This window comes from Hordeum vulgare, chromosome 2H (genome assembly GCF_904849725.1).
Source record: "Hordeum vulgare subsp. vulgare chromosome 2H, MorexV3_pseudomolecules_assembly, whole genome shotgun sequence".
Taxonomy (NCBI): domain Eukaryota; kingdom Viridiplantae; phylum Streptophyta; class Magnoliopsida; order Poales; family Poaceae; genus Hordeum; species Hordeum vulgare.
Genome location: NC_058519.1, coordinates 603,086,250 through 603,113,979, shown reverse-complemented (window position 1 = coordinate 603,113,979; position 27,730 = coordinate 603,086,250). Strand labels below are relative to the sequence as shown.

The 27,730-nt window shown below is 43.0% G+C and overlaps 1 protein-coding gene across 2 annotated transcripts; it reads right to left on the bottom strand.

The window, feature by feature from the left end:
* Positions 1–1,186: 1,186 nt before the first annotated feature.
* On the bottom strand, positions 1,187–27,730 carry LOC123427655 (protein FORGETTER 1-like). 2 transcript variants are annotated; one of them, XM_045111749.1, is made up of 32 exons: positions 26,999–27,730; positions 26,701–26,766; positions 26,397–26,570; positions 26,184–26,314; positions 25,995–26,071; positions 23,780–23,961; positions 23,548–23,625; positions 22,648–22,780; positions 21,896–21,956; positions 21,620–21,701; positions 21,204–21,332; positions 20,839–20,982; positions 20,622–20,724; positions 20,139–20,267; positions 18,950–19,023; positions 18,272–18,441; positions 18,089–18,182; positions 16,887–16,984; positions 16,674–16,809; positions 16,477–16,583; positions 15,489–15,584; positions 15,329–15,416; positions 15,123–15,240; positions 14,657–14,768; positions 14,466–14,589; positions 14,309–14,386; positions 14,035–14,153; positions 13,092–13,145; positions 7,407–7,509; positions 6,524–6,652; positions 1,863–1,974; positions 1,187–1,531 (listed from the first exon to the last, which is right to left on the bottom strand). In XM_045111749.1, exons 1-32 carry the CDS (start codon positions 27,584–27,586, stop codon positions 1,500–1,502), a joined length of 3,921 nt encoding a protein of 1,306 aa, XP_044967684.1. In that variant the 5' UTR covers positions 27,587–27,730; the 3' UTR covers positions 1,187–1,499. The 2 variants fall into 2 exon arrangements, with proteins under 2 accessions (XP_044967684.1, XP_044967685.1); XM_045111750.1 differs by having other exon boundaries at positions 20,139–20,261.

Genomic DNA, 27,730 nt, shown 5'->3' with positions numbered 1-27,730 from the left:
TCGTATGGAAGGCTGTCTTCTATTCTGCTGCGCCTGATGGATTAATTTGCAGTAATTCTCCTTGGTTTTCTTCCATAAGTAATATTTCCTGCCAAACAATCGAAAGACATATTTTCTTCTCTTTTGAAGGATTAGTGTTAGAAATAAATGAGAGTAATAAAAATCCGGTGAAAACCAACTAAGAATCATTAGAAAAATGTTGCAAATTGGTGGGCGACAACCTTCTATGCGGATATGTAGAACTCGCACTTGGAGCGGTTGTCGACCGCCACCGAGCCCTCTTCCTTGTGTGTCGGTATACCCGAACTTCGGACTTCGGCCGCCTAACGGGCACGAGCACTCAACAGGCGGAGTGGTTGTTGGCACTTTCGGGCATCACTAATCGCCTTGTCGTCTGATCATGAAAGGCAAGGACCATGTAATGAGGTCGCGGGGGCGCACAAAGTTGCAGCTGCCCACCAAGTTCGTCGACGACGTCATGGACAAGGAGCTTCTGCCCTGGTTCATTCACGAGCGATAAAGGGCAATGCAAAGCGCTAGCTCCTCCTTGTGTAGCACGGATTTGCTTGAGGAGACGACAATGAAGCCGACCATTTAAGAATACTATTAACTAAAGTTTGGTCGTGTGACTTCAGGTATTTGGGGGTACAAGTGTGAGGACAACATGGGTATATTGACTAAAGCAAGCCACATTTGCACGTACGTTTTTTTTTTGACTATATAAGTAACAACCCACTCGTCCACTACTAAGATCACGCACAACCCACCATTTGCACGTACGTTTTTTTACTACTTAATTTATATTTGTTTATGAAATATCAGTGTATTTTGACTAAAATAAGCTCATACATCTTTTAAAGAATAATCATACCATTTAAAATAATGCCCACGCGTTTAAGACTATCCACAACATTTTTCTACTAATGTGTTTATATGACATAAATTTTGTTCATGCAATTTTAGAAATTGCTTTGTGCATTAAAAAAATGTCATTTCAAAAATGTTCACTCATGCAAAAGCACGTTCATGGAATTTAAAATTTAAGATGTCAAAGCAGGAATGCTACGGTAAGTTTCATCTGGCCTCCCACCCTACACATATTAAGCTAGCGGGAAAAATGTGGAAGATCTCAAAGTTCCCATGAGCATCCAGATTACCTCAGTGATGAACACTATGGTACACCATCTTGGCGAGTTGCTATTTTTTTCTCTTTTGAGATTACCTGAGCTTTTGGTTGCTTTACATGGCAATATACAAGATGTAAACCAAACGCAAACAAGAGACCACTGATGGTGTACTGCATATGTTACACACAGAAAGTTGCTAGTATTTACTCGCCTAATTACTAAGCTAAGAGCATCCATAAATTGGACAGATTAACTTAGCAGCTCCCTAGAAACAAAATTAAATGTGCCAAGCCTCTGAAACTTGCTGCTTCTTAACATCAGCCATGTGATTAACACCACCAATATGAACGTCAGAAATCAAGTATTTCCATGTCAATCATTAATATCTTGGACCCACTGCAAGCCTGCAAAAGACAGTATAAGAATCACATGTAACTGGTTTGACTTTAAAAAAAACGTCACAAAAGGAATAATGGAAGTGACTAAGAGTACATATCAATCTTTCAACATTTGCAAAAAACAAGGTGACGTCGTACTACAGGAAACAAAATAGAATTCAGCTAAAACGGTTGAGTTTGTCCCATATGATGTGCCACCACCACGGCATGACCGTATATATATTTTTTTACTTTCTAGCAGAGATTCAGCACCACCCGGTGAAATTTCTGTGGGCATTAGAATAATTTCTACAGTCTAGTAACTACATGACAAAAACTATGTGAATGAAAAACAAACCTGTTAGTACCGACTCCACCGCTGCGTTTGGAACGAATAGTCCAACAATCCGTTGATTGTCATTCGTTGTCTCTAAACGGACAACACGTACTCTTTTGTGATTTTGGTAAACCTGTTCAATTTCAGAAACAAAGCACAAGTGCATTAAGCGACCATTTCAATGGCACAGTTATCCAGTTCAAGCATAGAATACAGACAGCAAACCAATCTGCAACTTCATTTCATTGTGACATACTGAGCTTTTACTAATACCCTTACAGATCTAGTTGAATTCTGGAGGGACCGACAATTGATGTCCATCCATAAACTCTTTTTGGATAAAGATGTCCAATGATTCCCTATATTGGTTCCCTAATGTTGTTTATCACCCAGATACTTGTTGTGGCATACTGAGCTTATACGATTACCCTTCAGACAAGATTTAGTTGAATTCTCGAGGGCCGACGATTGGCGTTCATCCATAAAGGTTTCTATCTTTTTGGATAAACATATCCAGTGGTTCCCTATATTTTCTCTTAATGTTGTTTATCACTTTCCTTTGGGTTTACTTTGACAACCTTTACAATGAAGAGGTTGACAGCTCTACCATTGAGCTAGACGACTCATTTGATGATACCAGCATGTGCTTTGTGCGACGTATCCAGGAGTGTGAGGTTAAGGAGGCATTAAAAAGGATGAAAGTAGGCAGGGCGATGGGTCCTGATGGTATCCCCATCGAGGTGTGGAGAGGCCTTGGAGACATAGCGATAGTATGGCTAACTAAGCTTTTCAACCTCATTTTTCGGTCAAACAAGATGCCCGAAGAATGGAGGCGGAGTATTTTAGTACCAATCTTTAAGAACAAGGGGGATGTTCAAAGTTGTACTAATTACCGCGGAATCAAGCTGATGAGCCATACTATGAAGCTATGGGAGAGAGTCATTGAACACCGCTTAAGAAGGTTGACAAGCGTGACCAAAAACCAATTTGGTTTCATGCTTGGGAGGTCTACCATGGAAGCCATCTTCTTGGTAGGACAGCTGATGGAGAGACACAGGGAGCAAAAGAAGGACCTTCATATGGTGTTCATTGATTTGGAGAAGGCCTATGATAAGATACCTCGGAATGTCATGTGGTGGGCCTTGGAGAAACACAAAGTCCCAATAAAGTACATTACCCTCATCAAGGATATGTATGATAATGTTGTGACAAGTGTTCGAACAAGTGATGGCGACACCGATGACTTTCCGATTAGAATAGGGCTACACCAAGGGTCAGCTTTGAGCCCTTATCTTTTTGATTTGGTGATGGATGAGGTAACAAGGGATATACAAGGAGATATCCCATGGTGTATGCTCTTTGCGGATGATGTGGTGCTAGTCGATGATAGCCGAACGGGGGTTAATAGAAAGTTAGAGTTATGGAGGCGGACTCTAGAATCAAAAGGTTTTAGGCTTAGTAGAACTAAAACTGAATAAATGAGGTGCAGTTTTAGTGCTACTAGGCACGAGGATGGAGAGGTTAGCCTTGGTGGGCAGGTGGTACCGGAGAGAGACACGTTTCGATATTTGGGGTCCATGTTGCAGAAGGATGGCGATATCGATGAAGACGTGGGCCACCGAATCAAGGCTGGGTGGATGAAGTGGCGCTAAGCTTCTGGCATACTCTGTGACAAGAGAGTGCCACAAAAGCTAAAAGGCAGGTTTTATAGGACAGCTATCCGACCTGCGATGTTGTATGGCGCGGAGTGTTGGCCAAAAAGGAGACGACATATTCAACAGTTAGGTGTAGCAGAGATGCGCATGTTGAGATGGATATGTGGCTACACAAGGAAGGATCGGGTACGGAATGACGATATACGAGAGAGACTTGGGGTAGCACCGATTGAAGAGAAGCTGGTCCAGCATCGTCTCAGATGGTTTGGACATATTCAACGGAGGCCACCGGAAGCGCCGGTGCATAGCGGACGGATAAAGCGTGCTGAGAATGTTAAGAGGGGTCGTGGTAGACCAAACTTGACATGGGAGGAGTCCGTTAAGAGAGACCTATGTTAGGAACGCAACTTATGTTTATTGAAGGTCCAGGGGGCATATATATATTACACAAGACTTGAGGTGCAAGGAAAGTAAACATAGACTAATAAGGACTCCTAGACTAATACTAATAGACTAATGAGGACTCCTAGACTAATACTAATACTTCCTAACCCCCCCCCCCCTCAAATGCAAAGCGTATGCAATAGCATTGCATTTGAAGAAGTGTAATACTAAAAAAAACAATGATAATCCAAATCCGCGTCTTGAGAGTGTCGTCGTAGCATGAAGAGTCTTCAAAACTTGTCGAGTCGCCGAAGGAGAGAACGAAGAGATGGCACATCAGTAGACACCGCATCACTTGAAGATACAAGATAAGTATCAAGAGAAGATGGGTTGTCAAAAGAAGATAGCACATCAAGAGGAAGACACCGAAGAGATGGCACATCAGAGGAAGACACCGCATCACTTGAGATACAACAAAAGTATCAAGAGAAGATGGGTTGTCAAAAGAAGATGGCACATCAAGAGAATAAAGCATCGTGCAGAAAATCATAGTCCACGACAACCGTCGGCGAAAGAAGCTCGGCGGATAAGGCACGATGGACGTAGATCGACAATGCAAAAGAAGTCCAGAAAATCCTATAGAAAACAACAAGGGCAAATAGGCCACAAAAGTTGCATAGAAAGGATCAGGACCAAAGAAAAGGCCGACGGACTAAGGTATGGTGGACTCGCATGGCATGAGAAAACACAAAATATCAACGGATTTGGTGAACGCAGCGGAAAATATAGAAAACTAGAAAACACACACTAGATTAGGGATGATGGCAGCGGAAGAGAAAAAAAATATCATGGCGAAGGGAATAGCAGTAGCACGCAAGTTGGACGTGCGGGAGCAGAACATGCAATCGGGAGCTAAACAGTACACGCCACGACAAGGTAGCAAGCAGCACGTGTGTAGCAGAGGCAGCGGTGACCAATAGCATCATGTAGCAGCATGAGCAGCACCACGTAGCAGCAGTTTCTTTTTTTTTTTAGGAATCAGCCCTCAGCAGCAGCAGTTGACCACAGGATCGAAACAGCAGGGAAACAGCAGCAGCACGGAAGGGGGGGATCTGGCGGTCTGGCCTCTGGGGAGGACCGGACAAGCCGAACTTCCGTGTGTGAACCATGATGGCGACCGCGGAGGATAAGGAGAAGACTACGGAGGTCTGCCAGCAGTAGAGGTTGTACCACTGGGGCGTGCGCGGGACGAGGAAGCCGGCGATCAGCCCCGCCAAGGCGGTCGAGATGAACATGGCGAGCAGGTACAGGGTCCCCTTGTAATCCTTGCAGTCCTCCTCGTACTTGGCGAGCTCCCTGGCCTCCTCCGCCCCCTCTCGCAGGTCGCCGACATGTCCTCTGATTCCGCCGCCGCCGCGGCAGCCGTCTACTCCTCGATCAGGGTTTGTTCCGGCCTGATCTGCAGCAGCCGGGGACAAAAACCCACAGGGGCCGGCGGGAGATCGGGATCCGGCGGGAGATCGGGATCCAACGGGGGCTGAGACGGGATCCAGCGACGGGAACGGTGGCTGGAGCAGGAACAGGAAAGAAAAAAAAATGGATCGTGAGGACGAGTTGCGGCGTCCAGAGACCTAAACCTAGGCTCTAATACCATGGTAGGAACGCAACTTATGTTTATTGAAGGCCCAAGGGGCATATATATATTACACAAGACTTGAGGTGCAAGGAAAGTAAACATAGACTAATAAGGACTCCTAGACTAATACTAATAGACTAATGAGGACTCCTAGACTAATACTAATACTTCCTAACAACCTGAAGGTTTGGAATATCGACAAAGACTTAGCAATGGATAGGGGTGCATGGAAGTTAGCTATCCACGTTCCAAAGCCATGACTTGGCTTCGAGATCTTATGGGTTTCAACTCTAGCCTACCCCAACTTGTTTGGGACTGAAAGGCTTGGTTGTTGTTGTTGTTGTTTACCACCGGGATACCTTCACGTGTCATCTCTGTTCTAAATAAGTTCCTCGTACTCAGTTGGATATACCAGTTAACATAAAACTGGCCAACTTAGGCTGTGTTGGGTTCAGCTTTTGTTACCAACTTCTGCTTTGAAAAGCTAACCTTGGAACTAATCGACGAGTCGTTCCAAGGTTAAACCTCACCGAGTCTAAAATGCTTCAAGTAGATCCGCTGCTATAGTTCTTGTCATCATAAATCACTTATATTGTTGGCTACTTGTAAGCAAAATTTCTACTTAGCTCGGTTCCTTCAACGCCATCGCTTTCTTTCTTCTGTATGCATCCATTGAGTTCATTGAGTCATTTACCATACCCCTAAAGGGGTGCAGTTCTACAGATATTGTCTAGGTCAACCAGAAAACAGTAGAGGCATGGATTATGAGTCGAAGGACTAGTCAACTCCAGGGCCGACTACACTTCATTGTCGACTAGTGTCGATTAGTCACGATTAGTCTTATGAGTCTCAACCTCGGAACGAGTCGTCGACTCGTTAACCTTGCGTAGAAGACAAGATCCCAAGACCCACGATCATACAAGCGCACTGAAATATAGAGGAGCCCTACCACTCAACGCCGGGGAATAAGTAGCAAGACAGAATGCATGTGAATAAGAGAAGTAAACCTGTTTAGCTAGGGCCTTTTCTATTGTACCCCACACTGGAAGTATCAGACCACCCAAAATGTTAAACTCCTGCAGCCTTCTTCCTACTGTACAGTAGCTCCCAACTTTGCATTTGGATCCATGCATACACTGAAATGAGGTAAAAAGGCGCTACTGTAAGAAATGTGCATAGAAGAGGGCAAATGCACACAAGCGTCCGCAATATTTGTTCATCCTTCAACTGAACAAGTCATAAGTGGAATATGGAAAACAAACTTAACCCAGAACTAATAAAATAAATACAACATGGATCCATAGACACAAAGTCACACAATATTATTCACTACACAGAGCACTTCCAGAGATTTGCGTGCTGAGTCAGTCATGGAGGTTGAATATCCTTTGGAGGGTTTTACTCAAATAAATGACAAAAAAGACATGCCCAAGCACTACAGCCCTGTGCGCTTGTCCCATATCAAAATGGTTAAACTTCTCAATTTTGATAATGCGAATACCTGACTAGTAAATATGTCAAAAATATTTATTCAATGAGTAATTGTATACTAATTCATAAGTTAGATTATACTTCCTCTGTCCTAAAATAACTGTCTTAACTTCGTACTAGCTCTAGTATAAATTTGTAGTAAGCTCAAGACACTTATTTTGGGACGGAGGGAGTATATATCAAGACCCATGCCAACTTGCACTTCTCTCCAACGTACTCAAGTCACTATTTCCCTAGCTGAGTGGAATGGTTACATAATATTACACCGGATGAGTGGCAAGTGAGTGAAGTGCAAAGCTGCATGACTGTGAGGTCATAGGTTTAATCCACACCAGTGTTTAGGAAAATGTCATCATGTTTAACTGTTTAAAAATCACAAAAAAGGTTTTTTTATATTACCTGTTTCGATGAAATATCGTATTCGTCCTGCCAACCTTTGCTAACTTTGTCAATTGATGAGACCTTCCTGTACTTGCCCTTCAGTGCACTTAAAGGCATCTCCCTGCAATGGAGCGGCAATAATAAATATGAATTGAGACCACTTACACGAAACAATGTCTTTCTAGGCTGCTATATGGTGATTACAGAGAGTGATCATGAAGCTGTTAGAGTTATAATACAACTCATGTACCCTTTTGTATTTATCCCAATATATAAGGGGTTTTCCTGCATATAGTCCATAACCTGTACATGTATATATATCGGCCTATGGCCTCATGAGAATACAGGTTGCATATTCCTAACATGGTATTAGAGCTAGGTCAATTTTTTGCACGCTGCAACTCGTGCGATTGATCCGTCTCTGTCCCGATCGAAGCTGGTCCTCGATCTCCTCCTCCCTCCTCCGGTCGAAGCTGCTGGTTCTCCAGCCCCGACTCCTCCCGTCGAAGCTACTATTGGATCTGGCATCGACGGTCCCGCCAGCCCCGATCCCAGCGGCGACACTGGCTCGCGTGGCCCCGTTCCCAGGCGACGAAGAAGCCGCTGTTGGATTTGGCATCGAAGGCCCCGTCAGCCCCGATCCCAGCGGCTCCCGTGGCCCCGTTACCAGGCGGCTCTTGATCTGACCCCGATCGGATCCAGTGGCACCCGATCCCAGCGACGACTTCCCCACCCGCGCGACTCCACCTGTCGCGCCTTGCTCTTTGTTCCCGGGACGTCAACCACAAGGCTCCCGATCCTGATCCAGTTCGGTTAACCGTTCTGCTGATTTCGTTCCTGATCCAGAATCGCACCAGGCTGTCTAGGCGCCGCTGGATCCAATCCCGATCCGGAATCGAACCACAGCACCTGGACGAGATCTATAAAGCTACTGCCTGCTAGCTCCCGTCACCATCAGCGGCTCACAACACCTAGACGTGATCTATAAAGCTACTGCCTGCTAGCTCTCGTCACCCGATCTCGTCGCCCCCCCGCTGCTGAATTCGTCGGATTTCACCGGCTTCTCCTGCCTCGACGTGATCTCAAAAAAAAAAAAAATGTCTGCTGCATCCGGCTATGTTGCTGTTCCTCGATGTCCAGTGATCTTTGATGGCACTAACTACACCGAGTTCATTGGCTTCATGCGCATTCACATGCGTGGCATCCGCCTATGGGGTTTTCTTTCCGGCGAGGTCTGTTGTCCGCCATGTCCGGTTCCTCCCGTGGCTCCCACTCCGCCGATCCACCGGCTCTTCCTGCGGATGCTTCTCAGGCCGCAAAGGATGCGACTCAGCTTGCTGATGAGGCCGCTGTGAGTGCTTATGATGAGAAGGTCTTGGCTTATGAGGCGGCTCTTCAGGTGTATCATGATGCTCTGTCCGTTTACACCCAGTGGCTTGATGATGATGCTCGTGCTGCCGCCGTTCTAACTGCTAGTGTTCTGCCTCAGTTTGCTTCTGAGTTTCTGGGCCTTCCTACTGTATTTGAGATGTGGACCCGCCTTCGTCAGCGCTACGAACCCTCTGGTGATGCCTTATACCTCTCTGTGGTCCGTCAGGAGCATGCTCTTCATCAGGGTGACTCTACTGTTGATGACTTCTATGCACAGAGTTCTGCTATCTGGCGCCAGCTTGATTCTCTCCGCAGTGCTGGTTGTCGTACTTGCCCCTGTTGCCAGGCTGTACAGGCCGACTTGGAGTTTCATCGCGTCTACGAGTTCCTGTCTCGGCTCCGTAAGGAGTTTGAGCCCCGGCGTGCTCAGTTGTTTGCTCGTGGCCGTATTTCTCTCATGGAGGCGCTTTCTGAGATTCGTGCTGAGGAGACTCGCTTACGTGGTGCTGGTTTGCTGGAGGTTCCCTCGGTGCTCGCTGCTCGGACTTTTTCTACGCCACCTGCTGCACCGACCCCTTCTCGCTCGAGTGCTCCGCCGCTCCTGCCCACTCCTTCTGGCGGCTCAGGTCGCCCCCGTCCACATTGTAACTACTGCAACAATGATGGTCACATTGAGCCCCACTGCTACACGAAGAAGAAACACTTGCACAAGGCGCGGTCATCATCTACAGCGACTTCGTCACCTACCTCGACAGCTTCAGCCATCGCTTTCACTGAGCAGGATATTCTGAGACTTAAGCGTCTGCTCGCTGCTTCAGGTTCTTCCTCAACGGGTACTGCTGGTTCTGTGACTGAGGCTTCCCGCACTGAGCAACCACCTTCTACACAGTCAGGTACATCCCCATGGGTTCTGGACTCTGGAGCTTCCTTTCATATGACTTCTAATTCTTCCACCCTGTCCTCTCTTCGTTCGCTTGATTCTCCTGATCATGTCCTCACCGCTGATGGTACTCCCCTTCCTGTCGTTAGTAGAGGCACTCTTACCACTCCTTATTCTGTTCCCGATGTTGCTCATGTTCCTCGACTTACCATGAATTTGTTTTCCGCTGCTCAACTTGCTGATTCTGGTTGTCGTGTCATCCTTGATCTTGACTCTTGTTCTGTCCAGGAGCGTCGCACGCACACTCTGGTTGGGGCTGGTCCTCGCCGCCGTGATTCTGAGGGTCTTTGGGAGTTGGACTGGCTTCATGTTCCTTCCGCTGCCCATTCTATCGCCAGTTCTTCCGCTTTGGTCGCCTCGGCTACTGGTTCTTTCCAGCAGTGGCATCATCGACTTGGTCATCTGTGTGGTTCTCGTTTGTCGTCGTTAGTTCGTCGAGGCCTTCTGGGGTCTGTCTCAGGAGATGCCTCCTTAGAGTGTCAGGGTTGTCGTCTTGGCAAGCAGATTCAGTTACCATATCCACATAGTGAGTCAGTGTCTAAGCGTCCTTTTGATTTAGTCCATTCCGATGTATGGGGTCCGGCTCCCTTCGCTTCGAAAGGGGGTCATAAATACTATATTATTTTCATCGATGACTTCTCTCGTTACACATGGCTTTATTTCATGACTTCTCGTAGTGAGGTGTTGTCCATTTATAAGCGTTTTGCTGCCATGGTTCATACTCAGTTCTCTTCTCCCATTTGTGTGTTTCGTGCTGACTCCGCTGGCGAGTATATCTCTAAGATGTTGCGTGGTGTTCTTGCTGAGCAAGGGACTCTCTCAATTCTCTTGTCCTGGTGCTCATGCTCAGAATGGCGTGGCTGAGCGCAAGCATCGTCATCTTCTTGAGACGGCTCATGCATTGATGATTGCTGCCTCTCTCTCGCCTCATTTTTGGGCTGAGGCCGTCTCCACCTCCACCTATCTCATCAATTTCCAGCCTTCCGCTGCTCTACAGGGTGGCGTTCCCTTCGAGCGTCTTTTTGATCGGTCTCCCGATTATTCGACGCTTCGCTTGTTTGGTTGTGTTTGCTATGTTCTTCTTGCCCCCCGCGAACGCACCAAACTGACTGCTCAGTCTGTTGAGTGTGTCTTCTTAGGCTATAGTGATGAGCATAAGGGCTATCCTTGTTGGGATCCTATCGGTCGTCGGATACGTATCTCTCGGGATGTGACTTTTGATGAGTCTCGTCCCTTCTACCCACACCCATCTTCCTCGACTTTTTCAGTGGAGGATATCTCTTTTCTCACTTTTCCTGACACGCCTATCACACTCGTCGAGCCTTTGCCTACTCATTCCGCTCCCTCTGCTTCTCCACCTCCAGTCGATTTGTCGTCACCATCTTCCACGGTCTCCTCGTCTAGCATGTCACCGGATTCTACACCTTCATCTCCGGTGACTTCTTCGTCGCCACTCTCCGATTCTACTTTAGCGATTCCTCCTTCCATTGTTCCATCTTTTCCTCAGTGTTACACTCGTCGTTCACGTTCTGTGGATGCCTCTCTGGATGTGCCGTCATCCTCGTCTCAGCCTACTTATGGCTTGCGTTCTCGTCCTCATCCGCCTTTTGATCGCTTAGGATTTTCCACCGCTGGAGCTGCTGTTCTTGAGCCGACTACTTATCATCAGGCTGTTGTTCATCCTGAATGACAGTTTGCGATGGCTGAGGAGATTGCTGCTCTTGAACGCACAGGTACGTGGGATCTTGTTTCCCTTCCTCCTGGAGTCCGTCCCATCACTTGTAAGTGGGTCTACAAGGTAAAGACTCTGATGGTTCTCTTGAGCTTCACAAAGCTCGTCTTGTGGCTCGTGGTTTTCAGCAGGAGCATGGTCGTGATTATGACGAGACTTTTGCTCCTGTGGCTCATATGACCACTGTTCGTACACTTCTTGCCGTGGCCTCTACACGTCACTGGTCTATCTCTCAGCTTGATGTTAAGAATGCTTTTCTTAATGGTGAGCTGCGTGAGGAGGTGTACATGCAGCCTCCACCTGGGTATTCTGTTCCTGATGGCATGGTATGCCGTCTTCGTCGCTCTCTCTATGGCCTTAAGCAAGCCCCCGAGCCTGGTTTGAGCGTTTTGCATCTGTGGTGACTGCCGCTGGTTTTTCACCCAGTGTTCATGATCCAGCATTGTTTATTCACCTTTCTCCTCGTGGTCGGACTCTTCTTCTTCTTTATGTTGATGACATGGTCATCACTGGGAATGACCCTGAGTATATTGCCTTTGTCAAGGCTCGTCTTAGTGAGCAGTTCCTTATGTCTGATCTTGGACCTCTTCGCTATTTTCTTGGGATTGAAGTCTCTTCTACCTCTTATGGCTTTTTTATACCCCAGGAAAAGTATATCCAGGATCTTCTTGCTCGTGCTGCTCTTACTGATGAGCGCATTGTTGAGACTCCTATGGAGCTCAATGTTCACCTCTCTGCTACTGATGGTGATCCCCTGCCTGACCCGACGCGCTATCGTCATCTTGTTGGCAGTCTTGTTTATCTAGTTGTCACTCGTCCGGATATTTCTTATCCGGTTCATATTCTGAGTCAGTTTGTCTCTACTCCCACATCGGTTCACTATAGTCATCTCCTCCGTGTTCTCCGATATCTTCGGGGCACAATCTCTCACCGTTTATTCTTTCCTCGCTCCAGTTCTTTACAGCTTCAGGCCTATTCGGATGCTACGTGGGCTAGTGATCCTTCAGATCGCCGTTCACTTTCTGCTTACTGTGTTTTTCTTGGTGGTTCTCTCATTGCCTGGAAGACGAAGAAACAGATTGCAGTTTCCCGTTCGAGTGCAGAGGCTGAGTTGCGAGCAATGGCTCTTTTGACGGCAGGTGACTTGGTTACGGTGGTTACTTCAGGATTTTGGTGTTTCTGTCACTACACCGACTCTGCTCTTATCTGATAGTACAGGTGCTATTAGCATTGCGCGCGATCCTGTGAAGCATGAGCTCACCAAGCATATTGGTGTTGATGCTTTCTATGTGCGCGCTGCTGTGCAGGATCAGGTTGTTGCTCTTCAGTATGTGCCTTCCGAGTTACAGTTGGCGGATTTCCTGACGAAGGCTCAGACTAGAGCACAACATGGTTTTTATCTCTCCAAACTCAGTGTTGTTCATCCACCATGAGTTTGAGGGGGGGTGTTAGAGTTATAATACAACTCATGTACCCTTTTGTATTTATCCCAATATATAAGGGGTTTTCCTGCATATAGTCCATAACCTGTACATGTATATATATCGGCCTATGGCCTCATGGGAATACAAGTTGCATATTCCTAACAGAAGCTATGCGTCTCAAAAACATCACATAAAATCTGTGCGAGAAAAAAGTTATGATCATGAACAGAAAATACCTTAATGCTTCACCAATAGCAGGTCGAATTATCTTGTATATACCTTCAGTTGAGCTGTGCATGAACAATATAAAGTTGAGTCATCAATGACATCAAACAGATTTCACATGAAAGGACAAGTAAACACCACATATATATTTACATGAATCACTCATATATGCATTTCACGCAAATCTTTAGCCTCCGTTTCTAAAAAAGAAATATATATGCATTTCACCAAACCTAATTCCAGTCTCAGATTGTTGCCAATAACTAAATAAATCTTCTACTCGCATTTCCTTTGTTAAAGAGTAATAAGTTCTCAAACCTTAGCTTTCTTGTGAAACTATCAACAAATCACATTAACTTGCAAAAGAGAAGTACTTTTGAGGGTCACTATAGAACCGGCGAATTGGCCCCACCAGACAGCGATAACCTGACACAGTTGTGATGGCATGGACTGTGCTGCCAGCAAGAAGCCAATCGACATGACAGGATTACTGGATGACACGCTGCTTTAAGCATCATGAGAAGGAGCCATGTGATGCCACCAAAGCAGCTTCTCAAATGAGATCATGCAAGCACTCGTAATCATTTGTCGCCCTTCATGACATCTCAATCCAGCAAGGAAAAACGAGTAAGTAAGGGACGTGTCCCCACGTAGTGGGCACACATTGTCACACTCAAGGTAATAGATAGAAGAATGTTTTATTTAGTTCCGCAATAAAAAGCTGCTCCAGCGTAGTTCTCTTATAATTTCTCAAAACATGTGTGGCCCCTAGGTCCTACAAGTAATTCTCAAGGAAGATTGTATTTTCAAATTTAAACCTTTTGCAATGATTCCAACTTTTCTCATTCCTTCTCGCCATCAATGGAAGGGGGGTTTACTTCTTAAACGATGCAAACATATAGCTCATTAAAATATCCAAACAAATTAATATCTTCCTTATATAACACAACATACCCTTCAAGAGCTAGAGTGAAGTGTCTTCTCCCCATCCATTCCCTTTTGGACTCATAAAACCCATCATTAGAAGAACCAGCACCATCATTCTCTCTTCCATCAAGCATTGCCTTTGCCGACTTCACACATTAACATGTTCACGAAAGAATTCATGCACAAATGATAAATATTACAGTACAGAACAGGTGTTTCTTGCACTTCAATATAACGAGTAATCATGCCCACAAAGTAATCAATGAAAGAACAAATGGTTGACCCAAATGTTTCTTCTTACCTCCCAGGTAACTCCCCTATCAATGATGAAAGTAAACAGTACTGTTGTAGCACCAGACAAGCTATCAATATGAACGGTCTGCACCAAAACTCACATTGTGACTTTATGGTTAACAGAAGTAAAATCTCACAAGAAAAAGATCAAAAAGAGGCATTACCTTTGGTGGCTCTTTCAATTCAATACTCTTAGCTTTAATATCAACAATTCCAGAATCCAGCTGCCCTTCTCTTCGCGCATTGTGAAGGACAACATCAAGTATACTTGTAAAAAGATCAAACAACCTGCTCATAGAAAGTGTTAGCATGCATGGCCCAACCAATTATGCGGAAATCGTGCATGAAAACTTACCTATTCTGGATGTCAGGAGCCAATCCCAAAAGGCGGTTAAGGAAACGAGCAACGTCATGCATATCTGAATCAACAATACGACCAGAAAGCTTCCCTGCAACTTTACCATTGCCTGAAAAAATCATTTAGTGAGCCATTTTTCTATTGACAAGAGATAGAATATGACATACAAATTGTAAATACTGCCAGGTGATCAATCTGAATACTAATGAGTTGTAACATTCTGGCATTTAGCATCAAACTCAAATAATTATGCAAGATTACCGAATATTCCAAGCTTGATAAAGAAGGACAAAATACCAAACCTTGTATTAACAAGGTATGCCAGAAAAAAAAATGGAAGATAGTAAACAGGTGACAAAGATAGGCAGAAATGTACACATTAAGCTTTAAAAATGCACGCATATATTCATTTAGCAATGAAAGCATAAAAACAGAAAGGAACCGGGTCTTTAGATAAACTTACATACTGTGGCATCCCTTATAATTCCAACTGATACTAGAGCAACCTTTGCCTCAGTAATGAATTCTTGGATGCTGGCCTCGTTATCAGAACACCTCGGAGGAACAACTGGAAAAGTATCCTGGTCGCCTTGAAACCAACTCTTAGAATGATGTATAAGGCAAAAAAGAGGGGAAATCGCTGAAAAATAACTGAAAGTATACACAAACCTGCTCCATTATTCCCCTATACACCATGGTTAGAGCCTTTTTCCCATAAGTGCTATCGTAGTTGAAAGCACTTAGAGAAGGTCCAGCCCTGGAGAAGTTGAAATCTAGGATCAGAAATGTTGATGTTTATTACACAAAGTTGGTTGAGACCAGCAAAAACCTGCGATCGCCTTGTGTTAAAGCTCCAAGAGACTCTAGTCTTTTTGCCACAATAGATGCAAATCGCTTTTCGCCACCAAGATTTGTAAAAAGAAGCCTACATTTGGGATTCCAGATTTGTTATTAGGATATATAAATCATTCTACAGTCTAGATCACACAAAAAGAAAATAAATTCAACATGAAATGTGCCAGGACGACCAATATAATTAGCAGAGCGCAACCCTCACACACCAAACAATAACTTTTGCTTGATTATCTCAGCATTTGAGTGCTGCATGATTTATGTTGTGTGCATAGCAATTATTAACCCTGTGAGACCAACAAGTTCAGTGAAATTGTAGTTGACTAGATTTCTCTATAAGGAGTCTGTAATGCAGAACCTATAACCATTACAAGATATAATAGATGGCAGACAGGAAACATAGCCTGTAATGCAAAACCTATAACCTGCCTAACTTCAACAATTACAAGAAAATGTCTGTAGCCTGCCTAAGCCTTTAGAAGGCAAAATATTGCGTAGAAAACAAGTGCATGCTCATTACTATGCAGATTTGGAAAATATACACATCAATACTGTTCTACACATATGCATTAGCAAGTCATCAATCCTTCCAGATTCCAGCTGATAACCATCTGCAGTTACATACTCCCTCTGTAAAAAAATATAAGTGTGTTTAGATCACTACTTTAGTGATCAAAACGCTCTTATATTTCATTACGGAGGGAGTACAATACATCAACTGATCGATGAGTTAATAACTGTTTTACCTATACTATCCTTGACAGGTGCTTCTATCACTATGTGGGAAAAAATCCAATCCAGATCTAACTCTTCATGCAGAAGCAGACAATACCATAAAATCTTAATTCTGGTCATATTTTGGAACTTCGAACTTGATAGCAGATTATATAACTTCAGAAACAAAAGGTGCAAATATAAAGCTTAGATCAACAAAAAAAGCCTAGACATATGAATAAACAGCAGACCTATATTGCGGTGCAGATGTTTGATTAGAGCGATGTGTTCTCCCAAACTGCTGTATTGCACGGTCTGCACTCCAGGGGAGTTCTAGTGTCACATGTACTCTTCTTCGCTGCAAATTTTGTTTAAGCATTTTTAGGCATCATTACAAATAGAAGATTGGTGTGGTTGCAACAGATGGAAAAAATGGAGATACAAAAACCTGGTTTTTTGCCCTCCTGTCAGCATGTAGGGAAACACCAGCTGATCCCGCTTCAGATATAATTGCAATTAGTTTTTTGTCATCCATGAACTGCTGCTTTTCATGCATATTGATCATCTCCATTGAGACTTCTTTCCTACAAGCAACAAATATACATGTATGGGATAGCTGACAAGAAAAATGTAAAACACTAACATAAGTAAGCTATCTCACGCGTTCCGCGCCTGATAAATAACGCCTTTCCCATCTGAAGCTCTTATTAGCATACCACGTCGTCCAGTTATTTCTGCGACCTTGTCAGGCCCCCCTAGCTACAAAATCCAAATAAAATGGAATGCTCTTAATATGTTATAGCCTAAAGCGAAGAATGACACTAATTAAAAATCTACATCAGCTGTCCCTTCTTTTTACACATAAAGTTCAAGTTCTAGATATAAATTTCATCTTCAGCCAAAAACAGATGCCAACAAGGAAGCTCTTCCAGCAATGCTTACTCAAGCAGTATGCAAATGGTTTTACATCTCGAACATCCCTTTCTTCTGCTCTGAAATGCAATATTGTAATACCATCCATTACCCTAGCACCCACCATTTATAATAATTATCTACCAAAATATCCAGAAAACAAGAAATGAAATAGAGCATCATTATACAATCCTATCAGTTCATATTAAAAGACACCTAGGTATGTGTATGAGAATATTTGTAATCTCTAAAAGACTCCAAGGTCTGAAATCTCTAAAAAAAAAGAGTACCCTGCATGGGAACTCATTAGGACTAAGGATATTGAGCTTCACTTCACCCAAAAGAGTGAGTCCGGAAATACTATATGTTTGGGTCCACAGGCATTAAATGTGGGATGAACTAAATCACTACTAGTGCTACATTTAGAGGGTGCTTGGATACGTTTTAGTCCCATGACTAAAAGTAATGAGACTAAAACTTGCTAGCCTCACTCATGCTTGGATCCAAGTACTAAAGAGACTAAAATCAAGTTAATGAGCATTTATTATTCTCCAAACCCTCCAATCCAAAACTTGCATGAGGAGTTAAATGAGGAGAGAGAGGACTAATGCACATTTTAGTAGGGGTACCCCTGACTAAAAGATTTTAGCCTCAAGACTAGTTTTAGCCTCTCTTTAGTCAGGGGTGCTTGGAACTTTAGCCTCTTAAAGAGACTAGTTTTAGTCAGACTAGTTTTAGTCTCTTGGATCCAAGCACCCTCTTAGGTCACACTGGCCACCACTAATTGCACTGGATTGACAATCTTCGCGGACATTAGTTAATTCTAAACTTGAATGCATTCCTATCCTTTTCATATCACCCAATAAGCATAAAAGTCTAATACAAGCAAAGAAATTAGAGAGAACAGCCAAGATTAAGATTATCAACATTCCTACCAGGAGCCAAAATTACCTGATCAATGATATCATCCAGAGGATTATTAGGGAGATCCAAAGAACGTATGATATCCAAAATCTTCAACTTGCTCTCTACTGCAGAGACATACCTGACAATAAGACACAAAAGAAAGCATTTATAAACCATGGAAATGATCATAGGCGGATGAAGATCGTGATTCATGAGAAACACAAATACCTCTTTGAAAAATCAGCTATATTAGCATCATGCTCCATTTCCTGGCCTTCAATCTTCTTACATGAATAGCATGACCAATCATCAGTCAACATACCAGTCCAAGGTGGTGTCAGACAGCTAGGGTGAACACGTAGAGAACAACCAGAGCAATTGAGCAATAGGCTCTTCTCCTGAAAATAAAGATATTATTATACAAAAGGATTTAACAAGAAAAAACTCAAAAGGATTTTCACTTCTACAGATATTATATTCTCCTGCCAACAATCTACAGTGGTAATCAACTTTTGGCATAGTTCTCAGTTACTCCTTCCGTTCATAAATACAAGATGTTCTAATTTTTTTCTGAATCATATGTATATAGACAAATTTTAGTGTGTTTGTTCAGTCATTTCAGTCTGCTTATAGTCCATATTAAAATATCCAAAACATCTTATATTTGTGAGCGGAGGGAGTACAACTTATTACAATATTAAATAGCAAATGGTACTGACAAATATGGAAGAAAGAAGTATGAAAGCAGCCACAGTCAGGAGGTTTTGCAAAAGAAATGGCACCCCGTATAACTTAAACAGAGGAATGAGGTCAAAGAATGTACAGACCTGAATTTGTATTCAACAATATAAATCTGTATGATTCTATTTAACACAAAAGCACTAAATAATAAGCAATAAAAGTCACCTCCTCTGAGTTACAGATTTGACACATGTGGAACTCCTCATCCGATTCTGTTGATTCATGATCTGATGACTCGGCTGAAGTAGATTAACAATAATCAAAAGAATATAAATTAAAAAGTTCTGCATATCTAATCAGAAGTAATCAAGTAGCAATAGCTGTGTCTCAAACTATCATGTTATAATATTGTATCAAACACGCCTTTTAGTTTTTCCGTTCATTACTTCTTTTTTCAAATGATTATTTGAAGTTACTAAATTTATATTCTGTAAACATGCCTGAGCATATTACGCACACTAAGTACCGTCATACACTACCCAGTGCAAAGGGTAAAACATTACCCGGAAGTCCTGACAGGCCACAGCTTGCTATTTTAAACATTGCAGAAATAGAAGGACTGTTAGAAGCACAGTGCAGGATGTTACTATTATGATATACCAGCATGTAGACCTTGATGTCTTAATATTTAGCAACAGCTGCACATATAACTTCTACATGGCCTTTCCAGACCTTTGTGTCATAGCATTGAGGGTGAGGCAACATCATAGACATAACCTAACTTTGTGTAACAGCATTGAGCAGTGAGAGTGTTAGGGCACTGCCCAGAGTGTCTAACCCACTATCCGCCAAGATATTTTAAGTTGGTTAGTTTCTTTCTTCTGTTGCTCAGCTCAAATGACTTGATCTTGAATACACCCAGACACCAGAGCAAGTATGCTCAAGTCAGAGTCCCAAAATTCTTACAGGTATAAGAAGTTGTTTTTTTCCTATGCTATATAAAAATTATTTCCTCATCGTCTTTGAGAATATAGATTATACAAGTATTTTTGGTGAGTTCAGTAACTATGTTGTTCCCAATGAGTACATTAACAGGTGTATCCGATGTCATAAATGAAGATACATCTGTACATCCGAATGAACAAAACCTGAATTGCTATTTTCCAAAAGTTACCACCATGTTCCCAGCATGTTATTGACAGCTGTATCCAGTACCAGAATACAGGATTACTGGAACAATGGTAAGACTGGTCAAAATCATATTAGTGCTGACATTTTAATTAACGTTTCAATACAGCTATGCTATTACAGAAAGTGACACACCCTGTAACTGCACTGCTGTACTTAAGCAATAAAAGGTTTGCTATGTGGCTGGCAACTGAGACTATAATTATGTGATTCCCAAAAAACTTACATGGAGAATAGTCATCACTATCATCATCACTCACTTCTTCCATTTTTGCTACTTTCCTAACTCGCCCTTTAAAAGATACATCTGGTGCAGAATGCCGCTTACGCTGGATTTCCGTGACTTTTTCTTCACCTACAAGACCTTATTTAATTAAATAGCAAAGGAGCAGACAACTAGAATAACCAAAAGACCAGAAACAAGATGATCAAATGAAAATGATTCAGGGAGGGCGCAAAATGAAATAAAATACCCCTAAACAGGATGCTGACCCAGTTTACTATATGAAAGGGTCACACTCTAACCCATTAGTTTGTCCATGTGACTATGCAAGTGATAATTGATATAAAATTGGGTTGACCAGTAAAAGGAAATATCACTAGAGTGAACACTAACTTCACGCGGAACTCTGCATGCAACAAGGACTAAAGATGTGGCAGTTGGTAAAACCTGGCTAGGGTTAACATGCTAAAAACAACTAGCACAAACCTTGCTGAAAAGAATCAGGTTTTGGAGGTAAAGGGTAATTTTCTTCTACCAGCTTCAGAAGAAGCTCCCGGGGACCAGAAACAAAGTCTTCCATTTCAACACCCTGTTTCAATTTTCATATAATCAAGCACTCACTTCAGAAGGAGCTACAGTACGCTGGAGAGAGAGAGAGAGGGACAGAGGAATTTCAGATGTTAGGCAGGAAACATGAACATACATATTTTGTTACAGCCTCCTCTGTTCGAGCCTCTCCAGTACTCTGAAGACCAATGACCACACATTTATTCTCAGCCAAAGCCTCCTTAGCCAACTTCACAACAGCAGGGACCTTTGCAGACATGCACATATGCCTGAAAAAACGCTGCAAAAAGAAGCCATCAATTTCATATGAGTAACATGTGTAAGTCCTTTTTAGCACGTGAGGCAATATCTAACATACTCCCTATGATATATTGTAAGCTGTGCCAAAAGAAAGCAATATGACGTTGACCACGCAGTCATGGAACTGTAATAGATGCAGAATTGCAAAGGTAAGAAAATTCGATGAAGTTAGTTTCTAGAAAAGATGCAAGGAAGCAACACCTGATGGCTGGCCCAATATAGCCGCCATATTTGATTTGAGATGCCTTTCTCTTCTCCAGAGATTTCACCTGCTGATAGGAGCTCAAGGCGCAACTCAGCCCAGAACTCAGCTGCCTTTCCGTACATATTCTGTATTATAGATAACAATGAAACAACTTTATCGTAAGCTAATTGTCTTTTCTGTTAAGACATGGATAGAGAGCCTAAAAGATTAATTAGTTGTAACACATGAATATCATTACAAATAAAAAAATCTCAAACACAAACAAACAACAAATTGGGATACAAACTACAAAGAGCATACTTTATGGATAAGCAAAAATTGACAGGAACAAGACATGAAAGTGCAAAGCGACCATGTCACCAAAAATAAAGCCACAAGACAAAAAAGCATGTTAATATTGTATGGTTTTTACCATCATTCTTTCCTCAAGAGGAGCCTCCACAGTGTCAAAATCCGCCCCCTTATAACTTAGTGTACGGCAAACATACATACCCCTGCAAGACATTTAATAAAAGTACTCAATATATCATTCTGATAGAAAAATGCATCAGCTAATAGTTCAAACAGATTAGGGCAGATGAATTCTAGTTGATTTTCCATTCACACAGCACAACTGGCAAATGGTAATTAGTACCCATTCATATGGGCTCCTCGGTCATAGTACGTGAGATCTGGAAAGACCACTAACCTAGCTTTCATGTCCATAGCGACTAGTTCAAGAGCACCCACACCACCTTTCTCAAGAGCACCTGCATATGTTTGCATAAAGTATGAAGAACTACAAACATTTGGTAAATTTTACTCCCTCTGATCCATATGAATTGTCGCTGATTTAGTGCAACTAAATCAACGGCAATTAATATGGATCGGAGAGAGTACTAAATTTTACAGCAGTTTCTTCCAATGAAGCATAAGGCAAGCAATGCTTCACTAAAATGGCTCAGAATCCAAAGGAAACAAAAAGTAACTGCCTAACATAATCTAACGCGAAACCCAAATACTCTCTTACAAAACAAACTGAAAATATGGCACAGACTGCACTCCAGAAATTATAATTTAGATTATCAAAGGTGCAGCTTGAATTACTCGGAGCAGCAATAAATCAAAGATACTACCCAACAACTATATTCACTCTGTTTCCATAAACTTCTCGTGATCATTACGAGATGTGTCTAGTTCTAACCAAGCCATCCTTTGCACAGTGAAGTCAGATGATCCTACTACGTGATCTCAACATATTTAGGGACAGCTTGCAATTGCTATGTTGTGTTATGTAGCTTGTGCTGCAATTGCTATGTTGTGTTATGCAGCTTGTGCTGCAATGGCCAATATAGTTAGCTAGGAAAACAATTGCTTGTTGTGCTGTCAACTTAAAAGCATATGCTTTAAACTAACTGTTACATGAAAGAAAGATTCAAGTAAAGGGATAAATCAGTTAACCTAAAAATTGTGGAAAATCCTGAAATGATGTTCCGTCCCCCCAGAGTCCAAGTCGAACCATATAGCCCAAATTCCGTGGTTCAGATGCACCGGTTGCTGAGCAGTAAACAACACGGGCCTCAGGCAACTTTTCCTGTTATGTCATATTGGTGATATCATAGTATTAATTCAACATGTGTATATCAAATATATATTCTTCCAAACATGATGTACCAATATCAAATATAACCATGTTTTGTGTCCATCATCGAAGCAAATCTCATGGTATAAATGAGGGAAAGATCAAAAATTGAGATGGCAGCAAAATTCGATTGATGCCATCAGTATTGTGTGCCTTCACTATTTGTTTATTACACAAAATTTAAGTTAATAAAATAAGACGAGGATAACACACAGTAAATGTTGTTTGGCTACTTCTTAAACACATTAAATGTTTAGCATGATATAAATTGTGGGTGAACACTTAAAAAACGCATTATATTTTTTTTGTTCACGCTGGGACAATCAAAAACTTGGCATGCAGCAACAGATTAAGGTAGATTGCATACTCTTGTATCAACCGAACTCTGATGTGTATTGCGCATGCACACTTAACAATTGTATTATTTTTTTGTTCATATGGTGAAAAAAAAACTTGGCATGCAGCAACAGATTAAGCTAGGTTGAATACTCTTTATATTGACTGGACCCTAGAACTTGACAAATCCCATCAGATCATGGCAATAAGCCAACAGAAGGCCCTTATTTTCCTTACAATTTTACCAAGAGAATACCCTATGTTCAGACTAGATTAAAAAAATGTTAGTATGAAGGATACTTCTAACATTCACAAAGTTGGAAACATAGAGAACAGTGAAGACTTAATTTCCTGTTAGATTATGATTCCAGCCATAGACAAACCTGGATCTCAAGAACTGCTTTACCAGTGCGGGTGGGCTGGCTCCCTGCGTCAGGAATAAGATTTTTGGCCTTGTGGCACTGCAAGGAAAATGTAACTTGAGCACAAAATACACTCAGCTATACAGATATGGCTACAAAACAAACTATTCAGCAGCAAAAAAAAGATAGAAATTCAGCTCTGCTTGTTCTTTCTTTTAGCTGTAAATATAAATATCTAAATCAAATCTATTACCTCATCGAACACTATGAGACCATCAAACTCATGTCCACACCATTGGACTAGTTGCTGCAAACGAGAACGGCCTCTCTCGGATGATGCTATCAAGCTGCTGTAAGTTACAAAAATTACCCCATTCTTTATCCCAATGGCCTTCGAGTCTAGCTTAGAATATGGTAGCTTATTTAAAGGATGCACTGCATAACAAAATATACCAATATCAATCGTAAACATCAGCCATATATATGAAATGCAAAAAAAAATGGCAAAGAATATGAGGTGTTGACTGATTACACGAAACAATCTGCCTAGCAGTTGGAGGAAAAAAGTCAAAAACTACTTTTTTGTGGAGAATTTCTCTCAACGATGCAAAACACGAACGCCAGTAGTAGTATGATCAAATGTTATGTTGAACCGGTATGGGCCCAGCCCACCCACTTATCTCTTAGGGCCCAAGCCCATGTAAAGAGACTGACCTAGAAGGAGGCTTCAGGCCATCCCGTTCCCAGCTCAGCCGCCACACACATACACAGTCTGCAGGTACTCCCCTCTCACGATTCAACATGTTATCAACACATATTACTACTAATACTCTTAACAACTTCCTAAAAAAGGTCATGTGTGTACAGTGCCTGCCGAGATCCTTCGTATTCAAAAACTTAATTACCTAAACAGGACATCGCCAATATTCTGGCAGAAAGAAATGTAAAGGTTTTGTATTCTCTTTCATCCAAGGTTCTCATTGTACAGCTTCATGCACTATCCACATCCCGATGCATAGTGCCATTAGTGTGTGATCTTACAATGTAAGATCATACTGAACCTTTCTGAGACGTGTCGTTTTTTGGATCATTTATCCTAATCTTGATCATAAGATCCTTAGGGATCACGATCCTTTGTGATCCTGCCAATCCTATGTTTGTGAACAAAATATTATGTTTAGGTAGTTTATATTATTCATATAGTTTATTTCCAAACAGGAAAACAGGTACAATATACATGCACTTCTGTTATCAAGATGCTATGATTTCTTGCTTAAGTTTCGCAGGTAGCATTTCGATGTGCCACAGATATCCATTCAGGTTATGTTCAGTATTTTAAATTTAGAACGTAATATTTCAAATTTGGAACATAATAAGTCCATGCATGCTTAACAGGGATGTACATACATACCACATCCAATCACATACAGACATTTTAAACATATGCCAAACCACCCCAACGCACCCACTGGGAAGGAATGGTGTTGCTCTTCCAGCTTGCCACTTGGTGCATCTGGAAGGCACTAAATGCCTTGGCCAGCACCCAGATACGCAAGGACTGCTGAGCAGTCAAGAACGAGGCAAGGTTGTGGACGGAACCTAGTGCGACAGGACTCCCAACTTATTTTCCGAGAATGGTAGCCGATCCATGAGTGTATTATACTATACTACTATTGTTTATGTACTTATGGCCTGGTGCCCTGGTCCTAGGCTTGCAATTTATCTCTTCATTTTTTTTCAAAGCATAGGGACATGTAGCTTTTGCATTTTCTTGAGAAGATACACAATAATTTCCATGTATCAAATTCAAGTTAAGTCGCCATACGACCGAATTGGAAACTTCGACTGGGCTACGGTGTTACTACTACAGGGAGTAAGAAGAAGACTCAGAAGAGTTTCAGTTTCAACTTCAATGACAGGGTCAGGAACAGGTTCCAGTTCCTTCTAACTACTTGCAACGGGGTACATATATTTACTATCATTTTTTGCATTAACTTATGGAGCACAGTATTAGTAAATATATGGTCCATTACGATGCTACTACTACAGGGAGTAAGAATAGAAGAAGACTCAGAAGAGTTTCAGTTTCAATTTCAATGACAGGGTCAGGAACAGGTTCCCAGTTCCTGCTAACTACTTGCAACGGGGTACATATATTTACTATCATTTTTGCATTGATCTATGGATCACAGTATTAGTAAATATATGGTCCATTACGATGCATCTATTACTAGATTGAAACATTATGTTTTGCCATTTATTACATTTTTCTGCCTAAGAAGACATTCACACCCGATCATTCCCTGCTAGCATTTTCTAGATACATGTTGTGTCGTTAAATCCACATGTCAATTCACATACAGTTGAAGATGCTATCATGTGGGGCCGCAGGGGTTACATACTGTTGGTGCAATGCAGATGAAATTCACTCGAGGTAAAATGTCAATCAATTTTATTAGATTTCATACCTTGTACGCATTTTGCACCAACATCATCTAAATCTCTTCGAGCATCGTATTTCAAGTCGGAACCAACTGATACCCAACTGGAAATCGCAACAGCAAATTCAGCTAAAGGTGTAGTGAAGAAGACGGCAGAAATTCTTAACAGTTCAGCAGAGCAGCGACTGAGTGGGAATTCTTGCCAAAAAGTCTTACACTGCCTTATGCCTTCCCTGTTGCCAATTTTCCCAGATTAATCCAGCAATTGTCCGGCCCTTACCAACACCAGCACCATCACCAATAAAAAAACCTGCTCTATCACCAGTAGGGAGATGATGAAGATGCCTCTGTCATACAACAGCATAAGGGATTACAAGAGGCGTGATAGTACAAATAAAATAATAGGCAAATCATAGAATGTGAACTAACCTGAGAAGCATAAACTATTGACTCAATTTGCAAGCAAGATAATGTCTTAGTCTGATCCAATTCATCCATGATGGTTAACTCGTAAGTCGGTTCGGGAGGTTGTACAGCTGACAGCGAAGAAGTTTCTACTACTGGATCGGGATGAGGCAGACCAAGAGATAGTTTGGGAGGCCTCTGAAAAAGTGGAGATATGGCAAATTATAAAGGAATTGAGTGTAAAAAATAGTACTAATAATTGTAAGAAGTACTGCAAAGCATTTCCGCAAAGTGCAGACTGATCAATGAAATTAAATGGAATTCTTACATAATCAGTGAAAGTTTCTCCAACGGTACCACCTTCATCTTCATCGCGCTCAACGTCAACAGCGACCTGCTTGAAGAAATCATAGTAAGGGCAAGGTTGCGAGCCCGATTGTACAGCAACGAAGCAGACATGGGACATTGTATACACCAGAGCAGCTGAATGTTTATGTGAAATGTCACAAACTATTTTGCAGCCGCGCATGTTGAGCAATGGAGAATGCGACATGAATCGGTAAATTGTGAGATGCTAAACTGCTCCACGCATGATGTCATGTCATGCCACCCACCAATCAATATACCTCATTGATCTCCTCGGGCGGCTCTGTGGCGGGCAGCCCAATAGGGACAGTTGTCGTGACAGCAACCAGCTGTGGCGGCTGCGGCATGCCTGGCGGCAACACCGGGAGGAACGTCGGGGGCATAGGGACTTGCGCCAGGGGGGCGCCGTTGCTGGCGGCGGCGAGGAAGTTCTGGAGCTTGGAGACGTCCACGGCGAGGTCGACGCCGCACTGCGGGCAGCGGAAGTTGGCTAGGCCGTGGGGCACGTTGAGGATGGCCTGGCAGCGGACGCAGGGGAGCTGGATCTTCGTGGGGTCCACCCCATGCGCCTGCGGCGTTTGCGAGGCCCGCTTCCGGGGCTGCGGCGGAGCGGGGAGGGCAGGGGAGGGGGAGGGGGCGGGGGCGGCGGAGGATTTGGGCGGGGAGGGCGGGGAGAAGGAGGGGGGCGGCTTGGGCATGAGCTGCGGGGGCAGCCGCTGCGCCATCTGGCACTTGGGGCAGATGAACTCCGTCATGCCGGGGGCGACGGCGAGGACGCCGCGGCAGCCCGCGCAGCGCACCTGGATGAGCGCGGAGGCCGGCGAGGGGGAGGAGGAGCCGCCGGCCATCGGCGGCGAGGGTTTGGAGGGGACACGGGGAACGGGGCTGTGTCTGATGAAATTCGGTCCTCGCTCTCGGGAAGAGGAAGGGGCAAAGGGGGAAGGGGGCGAAACCGAAGCGGCAGCGGAGTGGGTTGGTTCGTTGGTCCGTCT